The sequence below is a fragment of the Hypanus sabinus genome, chromosome 3, assembly GCF_030144855.1.
Source record: "Hypanus sabinus isolate sHypSab1 chromosome 3, sHypSab1.hap1, whole genome shotgun sequence".
NCBI lineage: Eukaryota > Metazoa > Chordata > Chondrichthyes > Myliobatiformes > Dasyatidae > Hypanus > Hypanus sabinus.
In genome coordinates this window covers 7,942,131-7,970,010 of record NC_082708.1, presented here as the reverse complement: position 1 = coordinate 7,970,010, position 27,880 = coordinate 7,942,131, and the positions used below count along the sequence as shown (strand labels likewise).

Genomic DNA, 27,880 nt, shown 5'->3' with positions numbered 1-27,880 from the left:
CAATGTTTCCAGCAGGTGACATTCCACGGTTCATTCTGCTAATGTTTTCTTGCTATCGTTCCCGCCGCAGTGCACACTTTTGTACAGACTGTGGAGTTGAATAAAATCGACGTTTTTTTTAAAAAAAAAGTGCTTGTGTCATGTGGTTAAATTGCAGATCGGGTGGGGGAGGACACATGAACTAGTTCAAGTTTAATTGTCATTCAACAATGTTCATGTATATAGCTAAATTCAACTTATTTATTTGCTGAGATACAGTACAGAACTGGCCCTTTAAGCCACACTGCCCAGCAATCCCCCCAATTTAACCAAAACCTAGTCCCAGGACACACCACTAGGGAGCGCCACAGTACCACCATTGAACCACCTTGCCTTGAGGAACCAGGAGAAACTGATTTCTCCGCAGGTTATAACAAGTATCCATTCCAGAGAACTGTTCATAAATGCCTGGATTAGAGAGCATGTCTTATGAGGACAGGCTGAGTGAGCTGAAACTTCTCTCCAGAAAGGAGGAGGATGAGGGGTTACTTGGTAGAGGTGTAACAGATTGTCAAAGGCATTAATCGAGTGGACAGCCAGGGACATTTTCCCAGGGCAGAAATGGCAAATGAAGAAGGCATAATCTTAGTGTTCTGAGGAAAGTGGGGGTGGGTGGGTATATCAGAGATAGCTGTTTCTTTTACATAGAATGGACCACCCTGTCAGGTGTGCTGGTGGAGGCAGTTACATTAGGAATGTTTTAAGGTGACTGGAGGAAAGTATAGGGGAGGTATCAGAGGTAGGTCTTTTTCCCCCAGAGTGGTGGCTAAATGGAGCACCTTGCCAAGGATGGTGGTCAAGGCAGATACACTGGGGACATTTAAGAGATTGGATGTAAGGAAAATGGAGGGATATGTGGGAGGGAAGGGTTCGGTTGAGGTTGGCACAATGTCGTGGGCCAAAGGACCTGCACTGCTGTTATGCTCTATGATAGTATGAAAAGATGACAGTGTGGACAGCAGGAGACCGATCCCAGCAGAGTAGGAGATTGAGAACGACAGGTTCACAAGAGAGGGGAAGTGAACGGAGAGTGATGGGAGCACAAGTGCAACTGGAATCTGGAAGGTGTGGTGGAGGCAGGACCCATTAGAATCATAGTCTCTCAGTACAAAGGCCCTTCAGGCTGTATGGACCATGCCCACCACGATCCATTTGCCCAAGCCTGGCCTACTATCTGCATACCTGTCTAAATCTCTTAAAGTTTCCAGTCACCTTCCAGTGGGAATTGGTGAGGAAGGACTATAGAGTAGAGATCTATTGCCCACAATGGGCTGAGTGGCCTTTTCTGCTGCTGTACCCATTCTATGAGTACAATGGAAATGGAGAGTAGGGGGAAGAGGATCGGTTGGGCTACGATGAGGTCAGACCACACCCGGTGCATTGTGAGCAGTCTTGGGGCCCCTTTCGTATGAAAGGATGTGCGGGCATTGAGAGAGTCCAGAGGAGGCTCACAAGAATGATTCTGGGAAGGGAAGGGTTAATGCATGAGGAGAATTTGATGGCTCTGGGCCTGTACTCAAAAGATTGAGGAGAGGGGATCTTACGTAACCTATTGAATATTGAAAGACAACTACAACAAAGTGGACAGTGGAGAGGATGTTTCCTATAGTGGGGAGTCTAGGACCAGAGGACACAGATAGAGTGGATGTGGAGAGGATGTTTCCTATAGTGGGGGAGTCTAGGACCAGAGGACACAGATAGAGTGGATGTGGACAGGATGTTTCCTATAGTGGGGGAGTCTAGGACCAGAGGACACAGATAGAGTGGATGTGGAGAGGATGTTTCCTATAGTGGGGGAGTCTAGGACCAGAGGACACAGATAGAGTGGATGTGGAGAGGATGTTTCCTATAGTGGGGGAGTCTAGGACCAGAGGACACAGATAGAGTGGATGTGGAGAGGATGTTTCCTATAGTGGGGGAGTCTAGGACCAGAGGACACAGATATAGTGGATGTGGCGAGGATGTTACCTATAGTGGGGGAGTCTAGGACCAGAGGACACAGATAGAGTGGATGTGGAGAGGATGTTTCCTAAAGTGGGGGAGTCTAGGACCAGAGGACACAGATAGAGTGGACGTGGACAGGATGTTTCCTATAGTGGGGGAGTCTAGGACCAGAGGACACAGATAGAGTGGATGTGGAGAGGATGTTTCCTATAGGGGGGGAGTCTAGGACCAGAGGACACAGATAGAGTGGACGTGGAGAGGATGTTTCCTATAGTGGGGGAGTCTAGGACCAGAGGACACAGATAGAGTGGATGTGGAGAGGATGTTTCCTAAAGTGGGGGTGTCTAGGACCAGAGGACACAGATAGAGTGGATGTGGAGAGGATGTTTCCTATAGTGGGGGAGTCTAGGACCAGAGGACACAGATAGAGTGGATGTGGAGAGGATGTTACCTATAGTGGGGGAGTCTCGGACCAGAGGACACAGATAGAGTGGATGTGGAGAGGATGTTACCTATAGTGGGGGAGTCTCGGACCAGAGGACACAGATAGAGTGGATGTGGAGAGGATGTTTCCTATAGTGGGGGAGTCTTGGACCAGAGGACACAGATAGAGTGGATGTGGAGAGGATGTTACCTATAGTGGGGGAGTCTCGGACCAGAGGACACAGATAGAGTGGATGTGGAGAGGATGTTTCCTATAGTGGGGGAGTCTAGGACCAGAGGACGCAGATAGAGTGAATGTGGAGGTGTTTCCTATAATGGGGGAGTCTAGGACCAGAGGACACAGATAGAGTGGATGTGGAGAGGATGTTTCCTATAGTGGGGGAGTCTCGGACCAGAGGGCACAGATAGAGTGGATGTGGAGAGGATGTTTCCTATAGTGGGGGAGTCTCGGACCAGAGGGCACAGATAGAGTGGATGTGGAGAGGATGTTTCCTATAGTGGGGGAGTCTCGGACCAGAGGGCGCAGATAGAGTGGATGTGGAGAGGATGTTTCCTATAGTGGGGGAGTCTAGGACCAGAGGACGCAGATAGAGTGGATGTGGAGAAGATGTTTCCTATAGTGGGGGAGTCTAGGACCAGAGGACACAGATAGAGTGGATGTGGAGAGGATGTTTCCTATAGTGGGGGATTCTAGGACCAAAGGGCACAGATAGAGTGGATGTGGAGAGGATGTTTCCTATAGTGGGGGAGTCTAGGGCTGGAGGACACAGATAGAGTGGATGTGGAGAGGATGTTTCCTATAGTGGGGGAGTCTAGGACCAGAGGACACAGATAGAGTGGATGTGGAGAGGATGTTTCCTATAGTGGGGGAGTCTAGGACCAGAGGACACAGATAGAGTGGATGTGGAGAGGATGTTTCCTATAGTGGGGGAGTCTAGGACCAGAGGACACAGATAGAGTGGATGTGGAGAGGATGTTTCCTATAGTGGGGGAGTCTAGGACCAGAAGACACAGATAGAGTGGATGTGGCGAGGATGTTTCCTATAGTCGGGGAGTCTAGGACCAGAGGACACAGATAGAGTGGATGTGGAGAGGATGTTTCCTATAGTGGGGGAGTCTAGGACCAGAGGACACAGATAGAGTGGATGTGGCGAGGATGTTTCCTATAGTCGGGGAGTCTAGGACCAGAGGACACAGATAGAGTGGATGTGGAGAGGATGTTTCCTATAGTGGGGGAGTCTAGGACCAGAGGACACAGATAGAGTGGATGTGGAGAGGATGTTACCTATAGTGGGGGAGTCTAGGACCAGAGGACACAGATAGAGTGGATGTGGACAGGATGTTTCCTATAGTGGGGGAGTCTAGGACCAGAGGACACAGATAGAGTGGATGTGGAGAGGATGTTTCCTATAGTGGGGGAGTCTAGGACCAGAGGACACAGATAGAGTGGATGTGGAGAGGATGTTTCCTATAGTGGGGGAGTCTAGGACCAGAGGACACAGATAGAGTGGATGTGGAGAGGATGTTTCCTATAGTGGGGGAGTCTAGGACCAGAGGACACAGATATAGTGGATGTGGCGAGGATGTTACCTATAGTGGGGGAGTCTAGGACCAGAGGACACAGATAGAGTGGATGTGGAGAGGATGTTTCCTAAAGTGGGGGTGTCTAGGACCAGAGGACACAGATAGAGTGGATGTGGAGAGGATGTTTCCTATAGTGGGGGAGTCTAGGACCAGAGGACACAGATAGAGTGGATGTGGAGAGGATGTTACCTATAGTGGGGGAGTCTCGGACCAGAGGACACAGATAGAGTGGATGTGGAGAGGATGTTACCTATAGTGGGGGAGTCTCGGACCAGAGGACACAGATAGAGTGGATGTGGAGAGGATGTTTCCTATAGTGGGGGAGTCTTGGACCAGAGGACACAGATAGAGTGGATGTGGAGAGGATGTTACCTATAGTGGGGGAGTCTCGGACCAGAGGACACAGATAGAGTGGATGTGGAGAGGATGTTTCCTATAGTGGGGGAGTCTAGGACCAGAGGACGCAGATAGAGTGAATGTGGAGGTGTTTCCTATAATGGGGGAGTCTAGGACCAGAGGACACAGATAGAGTGGATGTGGAGAGGATGTTTCCTATAGTGGGGGAGTCTCGGACCAGAGGGCACAGATAGAGTGGATGTGGAGAGGATGTTTCCTATAGTGGGGGAGTCTCGGACCAGAGGGCACAGATAGAGTGGATGTGGAGAGGATGTTTCCTATAGTGGGGGAGTCTCGGACCAGAGGGCGCAGATAGAGTGGATGTGGAGAGGATGTTTCCTATAGTGGGGGAGTCTAGGACCAGAGGACGCAGATAGAGTGGATGTGGAGAAGATGTTTCCTATAGTGGGGGAGTCTAGGACCAGAGGACACAGATAGAGTGGATGTGGAGAGGATGTTTCCTATAGTGGGGGATTCTAGGACCAAAGGGCACAGATAGAGTGGATGTGGAGAGGATGTTTCCTATAGTGGGGGAGTCTAGGGCTGGAGGACACAGATAGAGTGGATGTGGAGAGGATGTTTCCTATAGTGGGGGAGTCTAGGACCAGAGGACACAGATAGAGTGGATGTGGAGAGGATGTTTCCTATAGTGGGGGAGTCTAGGACCAGAGGACACAGATAGAGTGGATGTGGAGAGGATGTTTCCTATAGTGGGGGAGTCTAGGACCAGAGGACACAGATAGAGTGGATTTGGAGAGGATGTTTCCTATAGTGGGGGAGTCTAGGACCAGAAGACACAGATAGAGTGGATGTGGCGAGGATGTTTCCTATAGTCGGGGAGTCTAGGACCAGAGGACACAGATAGAGTGGATGTGGAGAGGATGTCTCCTATAGTGGGGGAGTCTAGGACCAGAGGACACAGATAGAGTGGATGTGGCGAGGATGTTTCCTATAGTCGGGGAGTCTAGGACCAGAGGACACAGATAGAGTGGATGTGGAGAGGATGTTTCCTATAGTGGGGGAGTCTAGGACCAGAGGACACAGATAGAGTGGATGTGGAGAGGATGTTACCTATAGTGGGGGAGTCTAGGACCAGAGGACACAGATAGAGTGGATGTGGACAGGATGTTTCCTATAGTGGGGGAGTCTAGGACCAGAGGACACAGATAGAGTGGATGTGGAGAGGATGTTTCCTATAGTGGGGGAGTCTAGGACCAGAGGACACAGATAGAGTGGATGTGGAGAGGATGTTTCCTATAGTGGGGGAGTCTAGGACCAGAGGACACAGATAGAGTGGATGTGGAGAGGATGTTTCCTATAGTGGGGGAGTCTAGGACCAGAGGACACAGATATAGTGGATGTGGCGAGGATGTTACCTATAGTGGGGGAGTCTAGGACCAGAGGACACAGATAGAGTGGATGTGGAGAGGATGTTTCCTAAAGTGGGGGAGTCTAGGACCAGAGGACACAGATAGAGTGGACGTGGACAGGATGTTTCCTATAGTGGGGGAGTCTAGGACCAGAGGACACAGATAGAGTGGATGTGGAGAGGATGTTTCCTATAGTGGGGGAGTCTAGGACCAGAGGACACAGATAGAGTGGACGTGGAGAGGATGTTTCCTATAGTGGGGGAGTCTAGGGCCAGAGGACACAGATAGAGTGGATGTGGAGAGGATGTTTCCTAAAGTGGGGGTGTCTAGGACCAGAGGACACAGATAGAGTGGATGTGGAGAGGATGTTTCCTATAGTGGGGGAGTCTAGGACCAGAGGACACAGATAGAGTGGATGTGGAGAGGATGTTACCTATAGTGGGGGAGTCTCGGACCAGAGGACACAGATAGAGTGGATGTGGAGAGGATGTTACCTATAGTGGGGGAGTCTCGGACCAGAGGACACAGATAGAGTGGATGTGGAGAGGATGTTTCCTATAGTGGGGGAGTCTTGGACCAGAGGACACAGATAGAGTGGATGTGGAGAGGATGTTTCCTATAGTGGGGGAGTCTAGGACCAGAGGACGCAGATAGAGTGAATGTGGAGGTGTTTCCTATAATGGGGGAGTCTAGGACCAGAGGACACAGATAGAGTGGATGTGGAGAGGATGTTTCCTATAGTGGGGGAGTCTCGGACCAGAGGGCACAGATAGAGTGGATGTGGAGAGGATGTTTCCTATAGTGGGGGAGTCTCGGACCAGAGGGCACAGATAGAGTGGATGTGGAGAGGATGTTTCCTATAGTGGGGGAGTCTCGGACCAGAGGGCGCAGATAGAGTGGATGTGGAGAGGATGTTTCCTATAGTGGTGGAGTCTAGGACCAGAGGACGCAGATAGAGTGGATGTGGAGAAGATGTTTCCTATAGTGGGGGAGTCTAGGACCAGAGGACACAGATAGAGTGGATGTGGAGAGGATGTTTCCTATAGTGGGGGATTCTAGGACCAAAGGGCACAGATAGAGTGGATGTGGAGAGGATGTTTCCTATAGTGGGGGAGTCTAGGGCTGGAGGACACAGATAGAGTGGATGTGGAGAGGATGTTTCCTATAGTGGGGGAGTCTAGGACCAGAAGACACAGATAGAGTGGATGTGGCGAGGATGTTTCCTATAGTCGGGGAGTCTAGGACCAGAGGACACAGATAGAGTGGATGTGGAGAGGATGTTTCCTATAGTGGGGGAGTCTAGGACCAGAGGACACAGATAGAGTGGATGTGGCGAGGATGTTTCCTATAGTCGGGGAGTCTAGGACCAGAGGACACAGATAGAGTGGATGTGGAGAGGATGTTTCCTATAGTGGGGGAGTCTAGGACCAGAGGACACAGATAGAGTGGATGTGGAGAGGATGTTTCCTATAGTGGGGGAGTCTCGGACCAGAGGGCACAGATAGAGTGGATGTGGCGAGGATGTTACCTATAGTGGGGGAGTCTAGGACCAGAGGACACAGATAGAGTGGATGTGGAGAGGATGTTTCCTATAGTGGGGGAGTCTAGGACCAGAGGACACAGATAGAGTGGATGTGGACAGGATGTTTCCTATAGTGGGGGAGTCTAGGACCAGAGGACACAGATAGAGTGGACGTGGAGAGGATGTTTCCTATAGTGGGGGAGTCTAGGACCAGAGGACACAGATAGAGTGGATGTGGAGAGGATGTTTCCTATAGTGGGGGAGTCTAGGACCAGAGGACACAGATAGAGTGGATGTGGCGAGGATGTTTCCTATAGTCGGGGAGTCTAGGACCAGAGGACACAGATAGAGTGGATGTGGAGAGGATGTTTCCTATAGTCGGGGAGTCTAGGACCAGAGGACACAGATAGAGTGGATGTGGAGAGGATGTTTCCTATAGTGGGGGAGTCTAGGACCAGAGGACACAGATAGAGTGGATGTGGAGAGGATGTTTCCTATAGTGGGGGAGTCTCGGACCAGAGGACACAGATATAGTGGATGTGGCGAGGATGTTTCCTATAGTCGGGGAGTCTAGGACCAGAGGACACAGATAGAGTGGATGTGGAGAGGATGTTTCCTAAAGTGGGGGAGTCTAGGACCAGAGGACACAGATAGAGTGGACGTGGACAGGATGTTTCCTATAGTGGGGGAGTCTAGGACCAGAGGACACAGATAGAGTGAATGTGGAGGTGTTTCCTATAATGGGGGAGTCTAGGACCAGAGGACACAGATAGAGTGGATGTGGAGAGGATGTTTCCTATAGTGGGGGATTCTAGGACCAAAGGGCACAGATAGAGTGGATGTGGAGAGGATGTTTCCTATAGTGGGGGAGTCTAGGGCTGGAGGACACAGATAGAGTGGATGTGGAGAGGATGTTTCCTATAGTGGGGGAGTCTAGGACCAGAAGACACAGATAGAGTGGATGTGGCGAGGATGTTTCCTATAGTCGGGGAGTCTAGGACCAGAGGACACAGATAGAGTGGATGTGGAGAGGATGTTTCCTATAGTGGGGGAGTCTAGGACCAGAGGACACAGATAGAGTGGATGTGGCGAGGATGTTTCCTATAGTCGGGGAGTCTAGGACCAGAGGACACAGATAGAGTGGATGTGGAGAGGATGTTTCCTATAGTGGGGGAGTCTAGGACCAGAGGACACAGATAGAGTGGATGTGGAGAGGATGTTTCCTATAGTGGGGGAGTCTCGGACCAGAGGGCACAGATAGAGTGGATGTGGCGAGGATGTTACCTATAGTGGGGGAGTCTAGGACCAGAGGACACAGATAGAGTGGATGTGGAGAGGATGTTTCCTATAGTGGGGGAGTCTAGGACCAGAGGACACAGATAGAGTGGATGTGGACAGGATGTTTCCTATAGTGGGGGAGTCTAGGACCAGAGGACACAGATAGAGTGGACGTGGAGAGGATGTTTCCTATAGTGGGGGAGTCTAGGACCAGAGGACACAGATAGAGTGGATGTGGAGAGGATGTTTCCTATAGTGGGGGAGTCTAGGACCAGAGGACACAGATAGAGTGGATGTGGCGAGGATGTTTCCTATAGTCGGGGAGTCTAGGACCAGAGGACACAGATAGAGTGGATGTGGAGAGGATGTTTCCTATAGTCGGGGAGTCTAGGACCAGAGGACACAGATAGAGTGGATGTGGAGAGGATGTTTCCTATAGTGGGGGAGTCTAGGACCAGAGGACACAGATAGAGTGGATGTGGAGAGGATGTTTCCTATAGTGGGGGAGTCTCGGACCAGAGGACACAGATATAGTGGATGTGGCGAGGATGTTTCCTATAGTCGGGGAGTCTAGGACCAGAGGACACAGATAGAGTGGATGTGGAGAGGATGTTTCCTAAAGTGGGGGAGTCTAGGACCAGAGGACACAGATAGAGTGGACGTGGACAGGATGTTTCCTATAGTGTGGGAGTCTAGGACCAGAGGACACAGATAGAGTGGATGTGGAGAGGATGTTTCCTATAGTGGGGGAGTCTAGGACCAGAGGACACAGATAGAGTGGACGTGGAGAGGATGTTTCCTATAGTGGGGGAGTCTAGGACCAGAGGACACAGATAGAGTGGATGTGGAGAGGATGTTTCCTAAAGTGGGGGTGTCTAGGACCAGAGGACACAGATAGAGTGGATGTGGAGAGGATGTTTCCTATAGTGGGGGAGTCTAGGACCAGAGGACACAGATAGAGTGGATGTGGAGAGGATGTTACCTATAGTGGGGGAGTCTCGGACCAGAGGACACAGATAGAGTGGATGTGGAGAGGATGTTACCTATAGTGGGGGAGTCTCGGACCAGAGGACACAGATAGAGTGGATGTGGAGAGGATGTTTCCTATAGTGGGGGAGTCTTGGACCAGAGGACACAGATAGAGTGGATGTGGAGAGGATGTTACCTATAGTGGGGGAGTCTCGGACCAGAGGACACAGATAGAGTGGATGTGGAGAGGATGTTTCCTATAGTGGGGGAGTCTAGGACCAGAGGACGCAGATAGAGTGAATGTGGAGGTGTTTCCTATAATGGGGGAGTCTAGGACCAGAGGACACAGATAGAGTGGATGTGGAGAGGATGTTTCCTATAGTGGGGGAGTCTCGGACCAGAGGGCACAGATAGAGTGGATGTGGAGAGGATGTTTCCTATAGTGGGGGAGTCTCGGACCAGAGGGCACAGATAGAGTGGATGTGGAGAGGATGTTTCCTATAGTGGGGGAGTCTCGGACCAGAGGGCGCAGATAGAGTGGATGTGGAGAGGATGTTTCCTATAGTGGGGGAGTCTAGGACCAGAGGACGCAGATAGAGTGGATGTGGAGAAGATGTTTCCTATAGTGGGGGAGTCTAGGACCAGAGGACACAGATAGAGTGGATGTGGAGAGGATGTTTCCTATAGTGGGGGATTCTAGGACCAAAGGGCACAGATAGAGTGGATGTGGAGAGGATGTTTCCTATAGTGGGGGAGTCTAGGGCTGGAGGACACAGATAGAGTGGATGTGGAGAGGATGTTTCCTATAGTGGGGGAGTCTCGGACCAGAGGGCACAGATAGAGTGGATGTGGAGAGGATGTTTCCTATAGTGGGGGAGTCTGGACCAGAGGACACAGATAGAGTGGATGTGGAGAGGTTGTTTCCTATAGTGGGGGAGTCTAGGACCAGAGAACAGTGGATGTGGAGAGGATGTTTCCTATAGTGGGGGAGTCTAGGACCAGAGGACGCAGATAGAGTGGATGTGGAGAAGATGTTTCCTATAGTGGGGGAGTCTAGGACCAGAGGACACAGATAGAGTGGATGTGGAGAGGGTGTTTCCTATAGTGGGGAGTCTGGGACCAGAGGACACAGAGTGGATGTGGAGAGGATGTTTCCTATAGTGGGGGAGTCTAGGACCAGAGGGCACAGATAGCGTGGATGTGGAGAGGATGTTTCCTATAGTGGGGGAGTCTCGGACTAGAGGACACAGATAGAGTGGATGTGGAGAAGATGTTTCCTATAATGGGGGATTCTGGGACCAGAGGGCACAGATAGAGTGGATGTGGAGAGGATGTTTCCTATAGTGGGGGAGTCTAAGACCAGAGGGCACAGATAGTGGATGTGGAGAGGATGTCTCCTGTAGTGGGGGAGTCTCGGACCAGAGGACACAGATAGAGTGGATAGAAGGACATCTCTTTAGAACAGAGATGAGGAAGACTTTCTTTATTTGGGGAGGGAGGGGTGGTAGTGAATCTGTGGAATTCATTAGCACAGACGGCTGTGGAGGCCAAATCGCAGAGGTTGATAGGTTCTTGATGAGTAAGGGAGTCAAAGGGAGAATAGAGTTCAGAGGGATAATAAATCAGCCATGGTGGAATGGCGGAGCAGACTCGGGCTGAATGGCCTAATTCTGCTCCTATGTCTTCTGGAACCTTCTGAACGTTTCTTTGTCCTGAAGCCCATTCAATTTGCTTCTTCTCATTTTCACTCCTGGACTGGACTGGACAACCTGCACACGAAAGCAGACCGCACTGATTGGATGAACAAATGTGCACCTCAGGCTTCCCTGCAGAAGTGTTGGTTGGTGGTCACTTCGGTTGACCTTGCTAGAACCTCCTTGGTCTCGGTGCACAATGACCACTGAATGTCCATCCACCCTCACCAGCAATGTCCAAGCATTGACTGGACCAGCCATCATGGTGTTCCCTCCCTATCACCCTTCTGAGTGGCACTGACCATCTGTTTCAGCCTCCTCGTCCCTAGCTGAAGGTTCTTGTGCGTGAAGTAGAAGAGGATGGGGTCCAGCACGCTGTTCATGCTGGCCAGGGGCCTGGTGGACTTGTAGGCCCGGGCAAAGCTCTGAAGTGTCTCGCAGGGCACGGAACGCTGTGCACGCACAATGAGGTACATTGTCTTTGTTAGGTGGAAAGGTACAAAGCTGATTACGAACACCGTAGCCACGATAACCACCATCCTCAGGGCCCTGAGCCTTCTCTGCTGGTTGGCGAGTCCCAGGAGCTGGTCGGGCCTGCTGAGGACCACCACCATGGCACAGTAGCAAGCCAGCAGCCCGATGAAGGGGATGGCAAAGCCCACTACCGTCAGGGTGATTCCATAGGGGTAGTAATGGCGGGAGAACTCGGGGCTGCTCAGGTCGTAACAGACTGTACGGTTCCTCTGTGTGCCGGTCGTGGCAAATCTCCAGGTGGGAGCGCACTCTGCCAGAACTAGGACCCAAACCAGGCCACAGACTGTCCAGGCAAACCTGGGACCCCGCTTCTTGTGCCACAGGCTCAGTGGGTAGCAGATGCCAATGTAGCGCTGGAGGCTGATGCAGGTGAGAAAGAGGATGCTCCCATGGAGGTTGGCGTAGAACAGGAACCGCACTGCCTTGCACGCGATCTCACCAAAGGGCCAGTAGTCCATGTGGATGTAGTTGTAGATCAGGAGGGGGAGGGAGCACACGTATAAGATGTCAGCGATGGCGAGGTTGAGCATGTAGATGGTGTTCTTGGTCAGGACCTTGCGAGAGAACCAAATATGGACCACCATTGTCAAGTTCAACATCATCCCGAGGACCAGCACCACTGTGTAAGTGACAGGGAGCAGAATGTTCTTGTACTTCTCCTGGAAGGTGCAGCCGCTGTTAGCTGGGACCGAGGTAGAATTCTCCATGCCTCAAACACGTTAAAGCCAGCTCACATCTCAAGGAAGACTCCCACCAGCTCAGATCGACTCATGTCTCTCCCGATCCGAGGTGAAGCCCTCACCAGGTTGACCTAGGGTGCAATGATAGGGTTAGCTTCTTGATTGGGGTCCCCTCATGACAGGAAGGATGTGGAAGCTTTAGAGAGGCTGTAGAGGAGATTTACCACAATGCTGCCTGGATTAGAGAGCATGTCTTAGGAGGAGAGTTTCAGCAAGCCAGGGTTTTTCCCTTTGAAACAAAGGAGGAAGAGAGGTACCTTGATAGAGGTGTAGAAGATGATAAGAGGCTTAGAAAGCAGAGGGTGCAGTGTAAGATTTGCCAGGACGCTGATAACGCTACATTAATCCCAACCACAAGATGCTGGAATTCCAGAGCAACACACACAAAATGCTGGAGGAACTCAGCAGGGCAGGTAGCATCTAAGGAAGGGAATAAACAGTTGGTATTTCAGGCTGAGATTCTTCATCATGACCTAAACCAATCCTGCTTTATCCTCCCCTCAGTTCTCATTAGCAACCAAGAGATTCCACCACTTGCCTTCACACATGGGGCCGACTAACCCACTGACTCGCATGAACTGGACGGTCAAACCTGAAGGCGGAATACAGGGTTAATGACAGGATTCTTACAGCTTGTGGTCCAACCCTCAGAGTTCCTGTGCAAGTTGATAGGATTGTTAAGAACGCATATGACGTGTTGACCTTCATCTGACTGAGTGGTGCCAGAACAACCTCTCACTCAACGTCAACAAAACCGAAAAGCTGATTATTGACTAGAGGAGGAGGAAAGTGGGGCTCCATGAGTCAGCCGTCACTGGGTGATCAGAGGTGGAGAGGGTCAGCAACTTGAAACTCCCTGGTACTATCATCTCAGAGGATCCAGCACATACATGCCATTACAAAGGTGGCAAGGCAGTGCCTCTACTTTCTGAGAGGTTTGAGAAGAATTGGCTTGTCACCGATAACTTTAACAAGCTTCTATAGATGCGTGGTGGAGAGGTTACTGACTGGTTGCATCACTGCCTGGTATGGAAGCACCAATGCCCATGAATGGAAAAGCCCACAAAAACCACTCCATCAAAGGTAAAGCCCTCCCCACCATTGAGCACATCTACAGGGAGCACTGTCGCAGGAAAGCAGCGTCCACCACCCAGGCCATGCTCCCTTCTCACTGCTGCCATCAGGAAGATGACACAAGAGCCTCAGGACTCACACCACCAGGTTCAGAAATGGTTATTACCCCTCAACCATCAGGCTCTTGTCCCAAAGGGGATGGCTTCACTCAACTTCACTTGCCCCATCATTGAAATGTTCCCACAACCACTCAAGTCTCAAGTCTCAAGTTCTCAATTTTTATTGCTTATTTATTTATTATTATTTCTTTCCTTTTATATTTGCACAGGTTGTTGTCTGTTCCACTTTAGTGGTTTCTGTGTCTTTGCTGGGTGCAGTCCTGCAATTTATTCTGTTGTGTTTCTTTGTATTACTGTGAATGCCCACAAGAAAAAGAATCTCAGGGTTATATATGGTGACATGTATGTACGTTGATAATAAATTTACTTTGAACTTTGAACATTGACTATATCGTATTGTAAGTTAGGTTGTCTGACTTTGAAATCAACAATTTAGTAGTGGAACTTAAATGTATTTACTTGTCTGGAACCCGGAGCAGCAGGAAGCACTTAGTAACCAACATCATCATCATTATTATGTGTCATATCATATGACCTGGGCAATTATGGTCTTTCCATGACCATGATTGTTCTTGGCAATTTCTTCTACAGAAGTGGTTTGCCATTGCTTTCTTCTGGGCAGTGACTTTACAAGACGGGTGACCCCAGCCGTTGTCAACGCTCATCACAGATTGCCTGGCGTCAGTGGTCGCATAACCAGGACTTGTGATCTGCACCGGCTGCTCATACGACCGTCCACCACCTGCTCCCGTGGCTTCACGTGACCCTGATCGGGGGGGGGCTGGGGCTAAGCAGGTACTACACCTTGCCCAAGGGTGACCTGCAGGCTCGCGGAGGGAAGGAGCACCTTACACCTCCTTTGGTAGAGACGTATCTCCACCCTACCACCCGTATGAGATGGTTAGGTAGAGTAAATACAAGCAGGCTTTTTCCATGGAGATTGGGTGACACTAGAACTAGAGGTCATGGGTTAAGAGAGAAAAGTGAAATTCTTAAGGAGAACATAAGTTCGTCACTCAGAGGATGGTGAGAGTACTAAATGAGCTGTTGGGGGAGTGGTGGATATGGGTTTGATTTCAATATTTAAAAGAAATTTGGATAGGTCATGGATGGGAGGGGTGTGGAGGGCTCTGGTCTGGGTGAAGGTTGATGGGAATAGGCAGATTACTGTTTTGGCACAGACTAGATGGACCAAAGGGCCTGTTTCTCGAACATAGCTAGAACATAGAAATCTACAGCACATTACAGGCCCTTCGGCCCACAATATTATGCCAACCATATAATCAACTCTAGAAACTGCCTAGAATTTCCCTACCACATAGTTCCATGTATGTATCTAAGAGTCTCTTAAAAGACCCTATTGTATCCGCCCGCCTCTACCGCCATCATTAGCAGTGCATTCCACACACAGACCACTCACTGTGTAAAAAAAAACTTACCTCTGACATCACCCCTGTACCTACTTCCAAGCACCTTAAAACTATGACCCTTGGGTTAGCTCTTTCAGCCCTGGGAAAAAGCTTCTGACTAACCACATGATCAATGCCTCTCATTATCTTATACACCTCTATCAGGTCACCTCTCATCCTCCGTCACTCCAAAGATAAAAGGCCAAGTTTATTCAACCTATCCTCATAAGGCACACTCTCCAGTCCAGGCAACATCCTTGGAAATCTCCTCTGCACTCTCTCTATAGTATCCACATCCTTCCTGTAGTGAGGTGACCAGATCCGAACACAATACTCCAAGTGGGGTCTGACTAAAGTTTTAAGACATTTTCATTTCATAGCTTGTAGCACCAGACAGTCAGCCATTCTTGTCTGGCGCATGGTGTCAGGATTGGTCTCCTTTCGGATTAACCGGGTCACGGTATGAATGTTTCTGACTCGACCCTTGTTTTTTACGAGGCTGAGTGGCTAGCTCGACACACAACCCAGCACGGATGGAAAGCGTGCTCGGGGGGGGGCGGCCGGTTTTGAACTTGGGAGCCTTCGCTTCCGGAGTCCGGCACTGATGCCATTACATCACCAGCCAGCCCAGTTTTAAGACCATAAGATATAGGAGCAGAAGCAGGCCATTCGGCCCATCGAGTCTGCTCCGCCATTCAATCATGGGCTGATCCAATTCTTCCGGTCATCCTCACTTCCCTACCTTTCCCCAAACCCTTTGATGCCCTGGTTAATCAAGAACCCATCTATCTCTGCCTTAAATGCACCCAATGACTTGGCCTCCACAGCCACTCGTGGCAACAAATTCCACAGATTTACCACCCTCTGACTAAAGTAATTTCTCCACATCTCAGTTAGAAAAGGACATCCTTCAATCCTGAAGTCATGCCCTCTTGTTGTAGACGCCCCTACCATGGGAAATAATTTTGCCCTATCTAATCTGTTCAGAACCTTTAGCATTCGGAATGTTTCTATGAAGAACCCCCTCATTCTCCTGAACTCCAGGGAATACAGCCCAAGAGCTGCCAGACGTTCCTCATATGGTAACCCTCTCACTCCTGGAATCATTCTCGTGAATCTTCTCTGAACCCTCTCCAATGTCAGTATATCCTTCCTAAAATAAGGAGCCCAAAACTGCACACAATACTCCAAGTGTGGTCTCACCAGTGCCTTATAGAACTTCAACATCACATCCCTGCTCTTATATTCTATACCTCTAGAAATGAATGCCAATATTGCATTCACCTTCTTTACCACCAACTCAACCTGGAAGTTAACCTTTGGGTATCCTGCACAAGGATCCAAATTCCCTTTGCATCTCTGCATTTTGAATTCTCTCCCCATCTAAATAATAGTCTGCCCGTTTATTTATTCCACCAAAGTGCATGACCATCCACTTTCCAACACTGTATTTCATTTGCCGCTTCTTTGCCCATTCCCCTAAACTATCGAAGTCTCTCTGCAGGCTCTCTGTTTCCTCAACACTACCCGCTCCTCCACCTGTCTTTGCATCTTTGTTTTATACAGCTGTAACATCACCTCTTGGCTCTTGAGCTCAATCCTACAGTTAACGAAGGCCAACAAACCATACACCTTTTTAACAACACTGTCAACCTGCACAGCAGCTTTGAGCATCCTACGGAATGGACCAAGATCTCTCTGACACTCCACACTGCCAAGAGGCTTACCATTTATATTATATTCTGTCTTTAAAGTTGACCTATCAAAGAGAACCACTTCACTCTTGACTGGGTTGAACTCCACCTGCCCCTTCTCAGCCGAGTTCTGCATCCTCACCCCCAATTGCTATATTGTTCTACCACTCTATAACAAAACAATCAGATTCTCATGAACACGAGGAAATCTGCAGATGCTGGAAATTCAAACAACACACACAAAATGCTGGTGGAACACAGCAGGCCAGGCAGCATCTATAAGGAGAAGCAGTGTCGACGTATCAGGCCGAGACCCTTCGTCAGGACGAACCAAAAGGAAAGATAGTAAGAGATTTGAAAGTAGTGGGGGAGGGGGAAATGCGAAATGATAGGAGAAGACCGGAGGGGGTGGGATGAAGCTAAGAGCTGGAAAGGTGATTGGCGAAAGGGATACAGAGCTGGAGAAGGGAAAGGATCATGGGACGGAAGGCCTCAGGAGAAAGAAAGGAGGTGGGGGAAACACCAGAGGGAGATGGAGAACAGGCAAATGACTAAATATGTCAGGGATGGGGTAAGAAGGGGAGGAGGGGCATTAATGGAAGTTAGAGAAGTCAATGTTCATGCCATCAGGTTGGAGGCTACCCAGCCGGTATATAAGGTGTTGTTCCTCCAACCTGAATTTGACAATAGAGGAGGCCATGGATAGACATATCAAAATGGGAATGGGATGTGGAATTAAAACGTGTGGCCACTGGGAGATCCTGTTTTCTCTGGCGGACCGAGCGTAGGTGTGGTATACTGCGTCCGGTGCTCCTGGTGTGGGCTTTTATATATTGGTGAGACCCGACGCAGACTGGGGGACCATTTCGCTGAACACCTACGCCATAGGTGTCAAACTCAAGGCCCGCAGGCCATATCCGGCCCGGTGTACAATTATATCCGGCCCGCGAGATCATTTTAGATAGATCTATTATTTTAATTATTAATGACCCGGCGATATGAAGCCTATGATTGTAAGTTAATACCAATCATAACAATAATGCAGTCTTCTTCATAAGAAACGGAATTTGTGAAGTGAAACACTTTGTAGTTATAGCAGAGACTGAGACACATGAGAACAGGCTGAAAAAACGGAGGCAACGAAAGCTGCGTTTGCATGCGCCCGACTGATCCGGCCCGCATGAAGCTGCATTTTGCCCAATCCCGCCTGTGACCTAAAATGAGTTTGACACCCCTGACCTACGCTATAAATGCTGCCTGGCCTGCTGTGTTCCACCAGCATTTTGTGTGTGTTGTTGTTTAGATTCTCATAAAAGTCCCCCTTGGAGAGGGAATATGCCACCCTTACTCAGTCTGGGCTCTATATGATTCTTCAATAGCAGACCAATCCCCTTGAATACCAACCAAGACCCTTGATTGTCCAAGGAGGAAAGAAATAGACTGATAGAGTCCCACAGCAGGGAAAAAGGCCTTTCTGCCCATCTAGTCCATACCAACCAAGATTCCCATCTCACGGTAATGTTATGTGTTTGTTCCAAAGCATATTGCGCTGTGTCCAGCGGGCAAGAAACAAAAGGCCTGGTTTCCAAACTTCTTTTAAATGATGAAATCGAACCTGTATCCACCACTTCCACTGGCAGTTCGTTCCACACTCTCACCACCCTCCGAGTGAAGAAGTTCCCCCTAGTGTTCCTCTTAAATGTTTCACCTTTCATCCTACAGTCTCACAGTATAGTAGCAGGCCCATCCATCATCCTAACAAGTGCATGCTGACCAAGCCAGACCCATTTGCCAGCGTTTGACCCATATCCCTCCAAACATGTCCTGTGTTTAGACATAATCTCTCCAAGTGTCTTTTAAACATTGTTACTGTACCTGCCCCAACAACTTCCTCTAGCATCTTATTCCAAATACAACCCACCCTCTGGGCGAACATGTTGTTTCTCAGGTCCTTATTAAATCTCCCCCTTCTCACCTTAAATCTATGCTCTCTCATTCTTGATTCCCCAACCCTGGGACCATTTAGCCGATTTATGCTCCTCATACAGTACTGTGCAAAAGTCTTCAGCACACATTTTATATATATAGCTAAGGTACTAAGACTTCTGCACAGTACTGTAGTGATTTTATGTATTGCACTGTATAGCTGCCGCAAAAAAACCACAAATTTCATGATGTGTGAGTGATGATAAACCTGATTCTGATGTGGGTGGAGAGTGGGAAGGGAGCAAGGAGAGGGAATCGCGGCTGGGAAAGGGGGAAGGGAGAGAGAGGAAAGCACCAGAGAGACATTTTGTAATGATCAATAAACCAGTTGTTTGGGCCTACTGGGCCATGCCCTGCCCTGGCAGTCCTTCTCTGCCACCTGTCTATCACCCCTCCCACAACACTCCACCCTCGCCACTCCCAACACCCTTTGCTTCGGCCAGCTTTACAGACTGGCTCCCCACTCCGTGTTGACAAGTACAGTACTGTACAAAAGTACTGTATATGTTTCTAAGACTTTTGCACAGTACTGTAAATCTATACACTTCTATGGGATCACTCATCATTCCCCTACCAATATCCTCTACAAGTTCATGCTCCTTCACTAAATCACCCTTCGAACAGTACGGTAATGTACCAGTTAGCGCCACACTTTACAGCACTAGCAATCACCAATCGGGGTTCAGCTCCCCGCGTGTGTGTCTTCCGAGTCCTTCAGTCTAAAGACATACATCCGGGTTACTGAGTTGCGGGCATGCACTATTGGCAATGCAACACGGCAACACTTGCGGACTGCCCCCGGCACAGCCTCATACTGTGTTGGTTGTGATGCAAACAACGCACTTCATTGTATCGTTCAATGTACGTGTGTCAAAAAAAGCTCATCTTTAATCTAACCCCACGCCTGATCTTGGCCAAAGAGAATTCCCACCTGCTGAAGGGTCACCATCGCTCCTTAAATTCCAGCAGCAGCCATCCAGCACATAAACCTGAGAAAAAGGGGAAAAAAGCAAATGAAGGGTCAACAGATGGTCTCACCCTCCTGTTTAGGTGCACACATTACTCATCATATCAACTAACTGTCAAAATTAGGCCATAGTCCTTCACGCAGACAAAGCAGTCCCTAATATCGAGCACATCTACAAGGAGCACCACCGTAAGAAAGCAGCATCCATCAACAAGGACTCCCAAAATCCAGGCCATGCTCTCTTCATGCTACTACCATCAGGCAGAAGGTACAGGAGCATTAGGTGCCACACCACCAGGTTCAGGAACAGTTATTACCCTACAGCCATCAGGCAACTGAACCAACATGGATAATGTCACTCACCCCCACACTGAACTGCTCCCACAACCTATGGACTCACTTTCAAGGACCCTACAACTCGTGTTCTCAGTGTTACTAATTTAACCATATAACCACATAACAATTACAGCACAGAAACAGGCCATCTCGGCCCTTCTCGTCCGTACCGAACGCTTACTCTCACCCAGTCCCACCTACCTGCACTCAGCCCATAACCCTCCACTCCTTTCCTGTCCATATACCTATCCAATTTTACTTTAAATGACAATACTGAACCTGCCTCTACCACTTCTACTGGAAGCTCATTCCACACAGCTACCACTCTCTGAGTGAAGAAGTTCCCCCTCAAGTCACCCCTAAACTTTTGCCCCTTAACTCTCAACACATGTCCTCTTGTTTGAATCTCCCCTACTCTCAATGGAAAAAGCCAATCCACGTCAACTCTATCTATCCCCCTCATAATTTTAAATACCTCTATCAAGTCGCACCTCAACCTTCTATGTTCCAAAGAATAAAGACCTAACTTGTTCAACCTTTCCCTGTAACTTAGGTGCTGAAACCCAGGTAACATTCTGTACATGTTCTCTGTACTCTCTCTATTTTGTTGACATCGTTCTAATAATTCAGTGACCAGAACTGTACAGAATACTCCAAATTTGGCCTCACCAATGCCTTGTACAATTTTAGCATTACATCCCAACTCCTATACTCAATGCTCTGACTTATAAAGGACAGGATACCAAAAGCTTTCTTCACCACCCTATCCACATGTGATTCCACCTTCAGGGAACTATGCACCATTATTCCTAGATCACTCTGTTCTACTGCATTCTTCAATGCCCTACCATTTACCATGTATGTCCTATTTTGATTAGTCCCACCAAAATGTAGCACCTCACACTTATCAGCGTTAAACTCCATCTGCCATCGCTCAGCCCACTCTTCTAACTGGCCTAAATCTCACTGCAAGCTTTGAAAACCTACTTCATTATCCACAATGCCACCTACCTTAGTACTCTGGGTATTCTGGCTTTCTCCCACATCCCAAAGACATACAGTACAGGCTGGGGCTAGTAAGTGGTGGGCACGCTATGCTGGCACCGGAAGTGTGGTGATAGCATGCAACAACTGGGATTGTGGAGGTGTTGATGCAAAACAACGTGTTTCACTGAGATTCAATGTTTCAAATTAACGTGAGAAATAAAACTAGTCTTTAGTTATCACTCCTCAGCCTCCGCTATTTGAAGAACCCCAGTGAAGCCAATCTCTAAGTATGAGAGATTGTACAGATGCTGAACACACAAAATGCTGAAGAAACTCGGCAGGCCAGGCAGCTTCTATGGAACTGAGCAAAGAGCAATGTTCAGGCCAAGACCCTTTTCAGAATTGGATCTGGTGCTCTCGGTGTGTCCTCCTGTATATCAGTGAGAACAATGTTCCCCTTAAGGCGTGTTTGCAAGCGCACACACACATCTTTTGCTAAGAGTGCACAAAGGAATTTAAACTGTGCATGAAAGGTTGTCACCCTCTACCTCATTGACATGTTAGGTATATTTCATGATCATACATAATCCCATTTCCTTTTCCAGTTTCCGGTTCCACTGCTGTTCACTCTGCTGACCCACGACTGTGCTGCAACACACAGCTCGAACCACATCATCAAGTTCACCGATGACACGACCGTGGTGGGTCTCATCAGCAAGAACAATGAGTCAGCTTACAGAGAGGAGGTGCAGTGGCTAATGGACTGGTGCAGAGCCAACAACCTGTCTCTAAATGTGAACAAAACAAAAGAGTTAGTTGTTGACTTCAGAAGGGCACTGAGTGGCCACTCCCCACTGAACAACGACAGCTCCTCAGTTGAGATCGTTAAAAGCTCCAAATTTCTTGGTGTTCACCTGGTGGAGTATCTCACCTAGTCCCTCAACACCAGCTCCATAGCAAAGAAAGCCCAGTAACGTCTCTACTTTCTGTGAAGGCTGAGGAAAGTCCATCTCCCACCCCCCACCCTCATCACATTCTACAGGGGTTGTATTGAGAGCATCCTGAGCAGCTGCATCACTGCCTGGTTCGGAAATTGCACCATCTCGGATCACAAGACCCTGCAGCGGATAGTGAGGTCAGCTTGAAGATCATCGGGGTCTCTCTTCCCATCATTACAGACATTTACACTACACGCTGCATCCGCAAAGCAAACAGCATTATGAAGGACCCCATGCGCCCCTCATACAAACTCTTCTCCCTCCTGCCCTCTGGGAAAAGGCTCCGAAGCATTCGGGCTCTCACGACCAGACTGTGTAACAGTTTCTTCCCCCAAGCTATCAGACTCGTCAATACCCAGAGCCTGGACTGACACCTTACTGCCCTATTGTCCTATTTATTATTTATTGTAATGCCTGCACTATTTTGTGCACTTTATGCTGTCCTGGGTAGGTCTGTAGTCTAGTGTAGTTTTTTTTCTGTGTTGTATTTATATAGTTCAGTCTAGTTTTTGTATTGTGTCATGTAACACCATGGTCCTGAGAAAAATGTCGTCTCATTTTTACTATGTACTGTACCAGCAGTTATGGTCAAAATGACAATACAAGTGACTTAACTTGACCGTGTTGACAACATGGAGTTTATAATGACTTGTTTGCAGATTTTAGAACTGGCTTAATTATAATATTTTAATTGAAGAAATTATTGATTCACTATGTCAAATTCCAAAGAAGCAAAGGGTGTGAAGCGCAAAATAACTACTAGTTCATTTAAAACAGAATGGCTTAATGAAAGAGTAGAAACTGCTACACTGGAAGCTCATGGGGTCAGGAACGTGCAGCTACAAGAAACTGTACAATACAGAAACCGGTGCTACCTGGGTGTATTGTCATGATGCAAAAGTTGCTGGAGAATTTTCAAGTGGAAAGAAGAGGAGTGATATTTTGAAACTTGACCTTTTAAAGCATCATTTAGCAAGCAAATCACATATGGACAGTGTGCAAAAGTTCTGGCAAGAAAATCCTTTATTACCTGCTACAGGCCTGCTACATATGTTCATATGTTTTGTGAAAGTGAAGATGAACAAGAGTGAAACAATCAAACCCAGAGGAGATCACAGTTCTTGTCGTCAGTGTTTTGCTAGCTGTTAAAATGAATACCTCTACATATAAAATTCAGTGCAGACATGCCACTGCACAAAAAATTGAACAGCAAAAGATTTTTGCACACACTAATTATTACAAGTTAGAGGGAATACTGGGCAAGACATGATGTAGATTGGGAGACCGCTTCATTGAGCACATTCACTCCGTCTGCTGCAAAAAAAATCACATGACCATAACGTATAGGAGCAGTATTTGTCCATTTGGTCCATCAAATCTGCTCCTCCATTTCATCATGGCTGATACAATTTTCCTCTCAGCTCTAATCTGCTGCCTTCTCCCAGTATCCCTTCATGCCCTGACTGATCGAGAATCTATCAACCTCTACCTTAAATATACATAAAGACTTGGCCTCCACAGCCACGTGGAGCATAGAATTCCACAGATTCACACTCTCTGGCTAAAAAGATTCCTCATCTCCGTTCTTAAAGGACACCCTTCTTTTCTGAGGCTGTGCCCTCTTGTCCTCTCACCATAGGAAATATTCCCTCCACATTCACTCTATCAAAGCTTTTCATCATTCAGTAGATTTCAATGAGGTCTCATTCTTCTGAATTCTACTGAATAGAGGCACAGAGACATCAAACACTCTTCATACAACAAGCCATTCAAACCTGGAATTATTTTCGTGAACATCCTTTGAACCCTCTCCAGCTTCAGCACATCCATTTGAAGATGTTATTTCTCCAGCACTGTTTTCCAGCGGTCCGATATCCACTCTCATATCTCTTTTACACTTTATGTATTTGAAGAAACTTTTGGTATCCTCTTCAATATTATTGGCCGACTTACTCTTGTATTCCATCTTTACCTTCTTAATGACTTTTTTAGATGCCTTCTGTTGGATTTTAAAAGTTTCCCAATGCTCTATCTTCCCACTAATCTTTGCTCTATTATATGCCCTCTCTATGGCTTTTGTGTTGGCTTTGACTTCTCTTGTTCTCCACAGTTGTGTCATCTTGCCTTTAGAATACTTACTCCTCTTTATATATCCTGTGCCTTCCAAATTGCTTCCAGAAATTCCAGCCATTGCTGGTCTGCCGTCATCCCTGCCAGTGTTCTTTTCCAATCAATTCTGGCCAATTCCCTTCTCGTGCCTCTGTAATTCCCTTTACCCCACTGTAATGCTGATGCATCTGACTTTAGCTTCTCCCTCTCAAATTCCAGGGTGAATTCGACCATATCATGATCACTTTCTTCTAATGGTTCTTTTACCTTAAGCTCTTAAATCAATTCCAGTTCTTTGCGTAACACCCAATCCAGAATAGCTGATCCCCTGGTGGGCTCTACCCTGAGCTGCTTTAAAAAACCATCTTGTAGACATTCTAGAAGTTCCCCCTACTGGAATCCAGCACCAACCTCATTTTCCCAATCTTCCCCCATCACTATAGTAACATTGTCTTTTAGGCATGCATTTTCTATCTCCCATTGTAATTTGTACGCCATGTCCTTACTACTGTTGGGAGACTGAGTACAACTCCCATCAAGGTATTTTTATCTTGCAGTTCCTTAGCTCTATCTGCAATGGTCAATACCTTCTGACCCTATGTCACCTCTTTCTAATGACTTAATTTCATCTTTTACCAGCAGAGCAACATTGCCCCCTCTGACTTCCTGACTGTCTTCACATCTTCAGCACTATCATCCGCCTTTCCTCCAATTCTTCTTGCATTGAAATGTACACAGCTCAGGACGCTAGTCACACCATGGTCAACCTTTTGAATGTTGACTTTGTCTGAGGTCTTGCCAACGTTTGTCTCTACCACCTCTCCACTAACTGTCCTGGCACTCTGGTTCCCAACCCCCTGCAACTCCAACCTGATGACATGATCATCAATTTCTCAAACTTTCAGTAATTACTCCCCTTCCTCCCCTTCACCATTTCCCATTCTTATTTCCTTCTCACACCTTCCCTTCTTAACTGCCCATCACCTCCCTCTGATTCTCCTCGCCCTTCCCTTTCTTCCATGGTCTTCTGTTCTTCCCGATCAGATTCCCCTTTCTCCAGCCCTTTATCTCTTTCACCATTCAGCTTCCCAGCTCTTTACTGTCTTCCGGTTTCAGCTAACACCTGCCACTTTGTGATTCTTCCTCCCCTCCCGCCACCTTCTAATTCCGATTTCTCCTCTTCCTTTTTGGTCTCAGCCTGCAATGTCGACTGTTTACTCTTTTCCATAGATGCTGCCTGACCTGCTGAGTTTTGTGTGTGTTGCTCAGGACGGGAAGTGCCTGTGGTGAGTGGAGCTGATCTTGGAACTTTTTCAATAACTTCAACAGTTTATTTAACCTGAATCCCATTAAGTGTGTGTAAGTACATTTGATCTTTGTGAACCTAACAGCACAAGATTAATGACTCACTTTTCAAACTTTCTATGTTTTTATCTTCTTTCAAACCACATAAACAGACAGAGTAGCAGTAACTTGGATATATACAGGGTGTAGATACTCATAAAGTATCCAATGATCTCTTCAGCAATATTATTCAACAAGGCGCCACAGCAGAGATAGCATTACCTCACTGCCTCAGAGGGCCAGGTTCCAACCTCTGGGCAATGGGCCAAATGGCCTGTTATTGTTATTGACATCTCTCCAAAGTCTGACCAATTCCCCACCCAGGAGGATTCAGAAAGGGTGCTTTCCTCCTCTCAATGGAGGCACAGGAGCCTGAACACTCAACATTTCAGGAACAGCTTCTTCCTCTCCACCATCAGTTTTCTGAACGGGCCATGAACCCATGAGCTTTTTTTTTGTTCTCTTTTTGCACTATTTACTTAATTTTTTAGACATATATTGATTATTGTAATTTATAGTTTTTGTTATTATTATGCATTGCAATGTACTGCTGCTGCCAAACAACAAATTTCACGACACTTGTCAGTGACAGGGTGCCCAAGTTGGTGAAGGCTTTCACTGATTCGTTTATGGCTTTGACTCTATTATGGATTTATTGAGAAAGCCCAAAGAAAATGAATCTCAGGATTGTATTCGATGACATGTGTATACTTTGATAATAAATTTACTTTGAACTTTTGATATTAAAACTGGATTCTGAAAGGCAGCTTAAAGTTAATATTTAGATTCAGATTTATTTATCACGTGTACGTGGAAACGTACAGTGAAATGTGTCGTTTGCAACCAACACAACGTAAGGATGTGTTAGGGGAAGCCATATGTGTCGCCACATAATCTGGCACCAGCACAGCATGCCCAGAATGTTCTTCGGAACAATACAGAACACAACGAGCAACAAGGCAATTACGGAGAGCCAAGTGCTGCTCCTCCCCACCTGCTGCACGTCCACATGCACCTTCTTCTAAATCCAGACACTGAGCCCTGATTTTCCCGGTGGACTCACAGAGATTTACAAACCCAAGTGTTGTGTAATATCTTAGTAATTTTTGAGTAATCTTGTAAATATATTGTTTGGTTAAACTTTCTTGTTTGTTTAAACAATTTAATTTGGGTTATATGTATAAATAGTTGAATTGGATATGTCATCACACTACTATGTGACCCATGTGATACGTGAGCACCTCGGTTTAAGTCAAAGACTCAGTGAAGGCTCCCGTCTTTCATCTCTCTGGCTTTCCTTTGAATTGGTTTAATGCTTTAGAGTTACGAAACCTAACACTAGGGTGCAGCCATCGGCGTCGGTATGTCAGTCAGTCAGTCCTTTTCGATGCAACGTAAATCAGGATGTGTCAAAGTGCTTCCCAGCCAAGATAGAAACACACTGCAGATCAGGCAGAAATCCACACTGACAGAAGCAGTGTCGGGCCTTGGGGCGCCATCGTAGTGTCACGGTTAGCTGAAGATGGCCTGTCCTGGGGTCAGGGGCCTGCATCAGGGAGAGAGGAACGGCACTTGGTTCTCTGTAGTTGCCTTGTTGCTTGTTGTGTTCTGTACTGTCCTGAAGAACCAGGGTGATGCTAGAGGCAGATATATTAGGGACATTTAAGAGACTCTTAGATAGGCACATAGGTGAAAGAAAAATGGAGGGCTATATGGGAGGGAAGGGTTAGATTGATCTTAGAGTAGGTTAGAAGGTCAGCATGACATCATTGGCTGAAGGGCCTGTCCTATGATCTACAGTTCTATGTTCTACAGATGTATGGGGAAGATCGTTCTGGTTGGCTGCATCACAGCCTGATAAGGAAGCTTCAGTGCCCTGGATCACAAGAGCCGACAGAGGGTAGTAGACTCAGCCAGATCAATCACGGGAACAACCCACCCCACCGCCAAGGACATCATCAAGAGCTGGTGCCTCAAGAGGCTGTATCCATCTTTAAGGACCAATATGCTTTCTTCTCCTTACTACCATCAGGGAGGAGGTAAAGGAGCCTGAAAGCACACCCTCAGCGATTCAGGAACAGTCCACGGTAGCGTAGTGGTTAGCACAACGCTTTACAGTACAGGCGTCCAGGGTTCAATTCCTGCCACTGCCTGTAGGGAGATTGCATGTTCTCCCCGTGACCGCATGTGTTTCCTCCGGGCGCTCTGGTTTCCTCCCACAGTCCAAAGACCTTCTGGTTGGTAGGTCACTTGGTCTTTGTAAATTGTCCTGTGATGAGGCTAGGGTTAAATCGGGGGATTGCAGGGCAGCACGGCTCGAAGGGCCGGAAGGGTCTACTCTGT

The 27,880-nt window shown here is 47.8% G+C and overlaps 1 protein-coding gene across 1 annotated transcript; it reads right to left on the bottom strand.

The window, feature by feature from the left end:
- Positions 1 to 10,709: 10,709 nt before the first annotated feature.
- On the bottom strand, positions 10,710 to 19,788 carry LOC132391030 (P2Y purinoceptor 3). The gene is made up of 2 exons (XM_059963668.1): positions 19,728 to 19,788; positions 10,710 to 12,585 (listed from the first exon to the last, which is right to left on the bottom strand). Exon 2 carries the CDS (start codon positions 12,479 to 12,481, stop codon positions 11,501 to 11,503), a length of 981 nt encoding a protein of 326 aa, XP_059819651.1. The 5' UTR covers positions 12,482 to 12,585; positions 19,728 to 19,788; the 3' UTR covers positions 10,710 to 11,500.
- Positions 19,789 to 27,880: the final 8,092 nt, after the last annotated feature.

Coding starts and splice junctions, on each gene's coding strand:
- LOC132391030 (XM_059963668.1), bottom strand. CDS start 12,481: ATGGAGAATTCTACCTCGGTCCCAGCTAACAGCGGCTGCACCTTCCAG.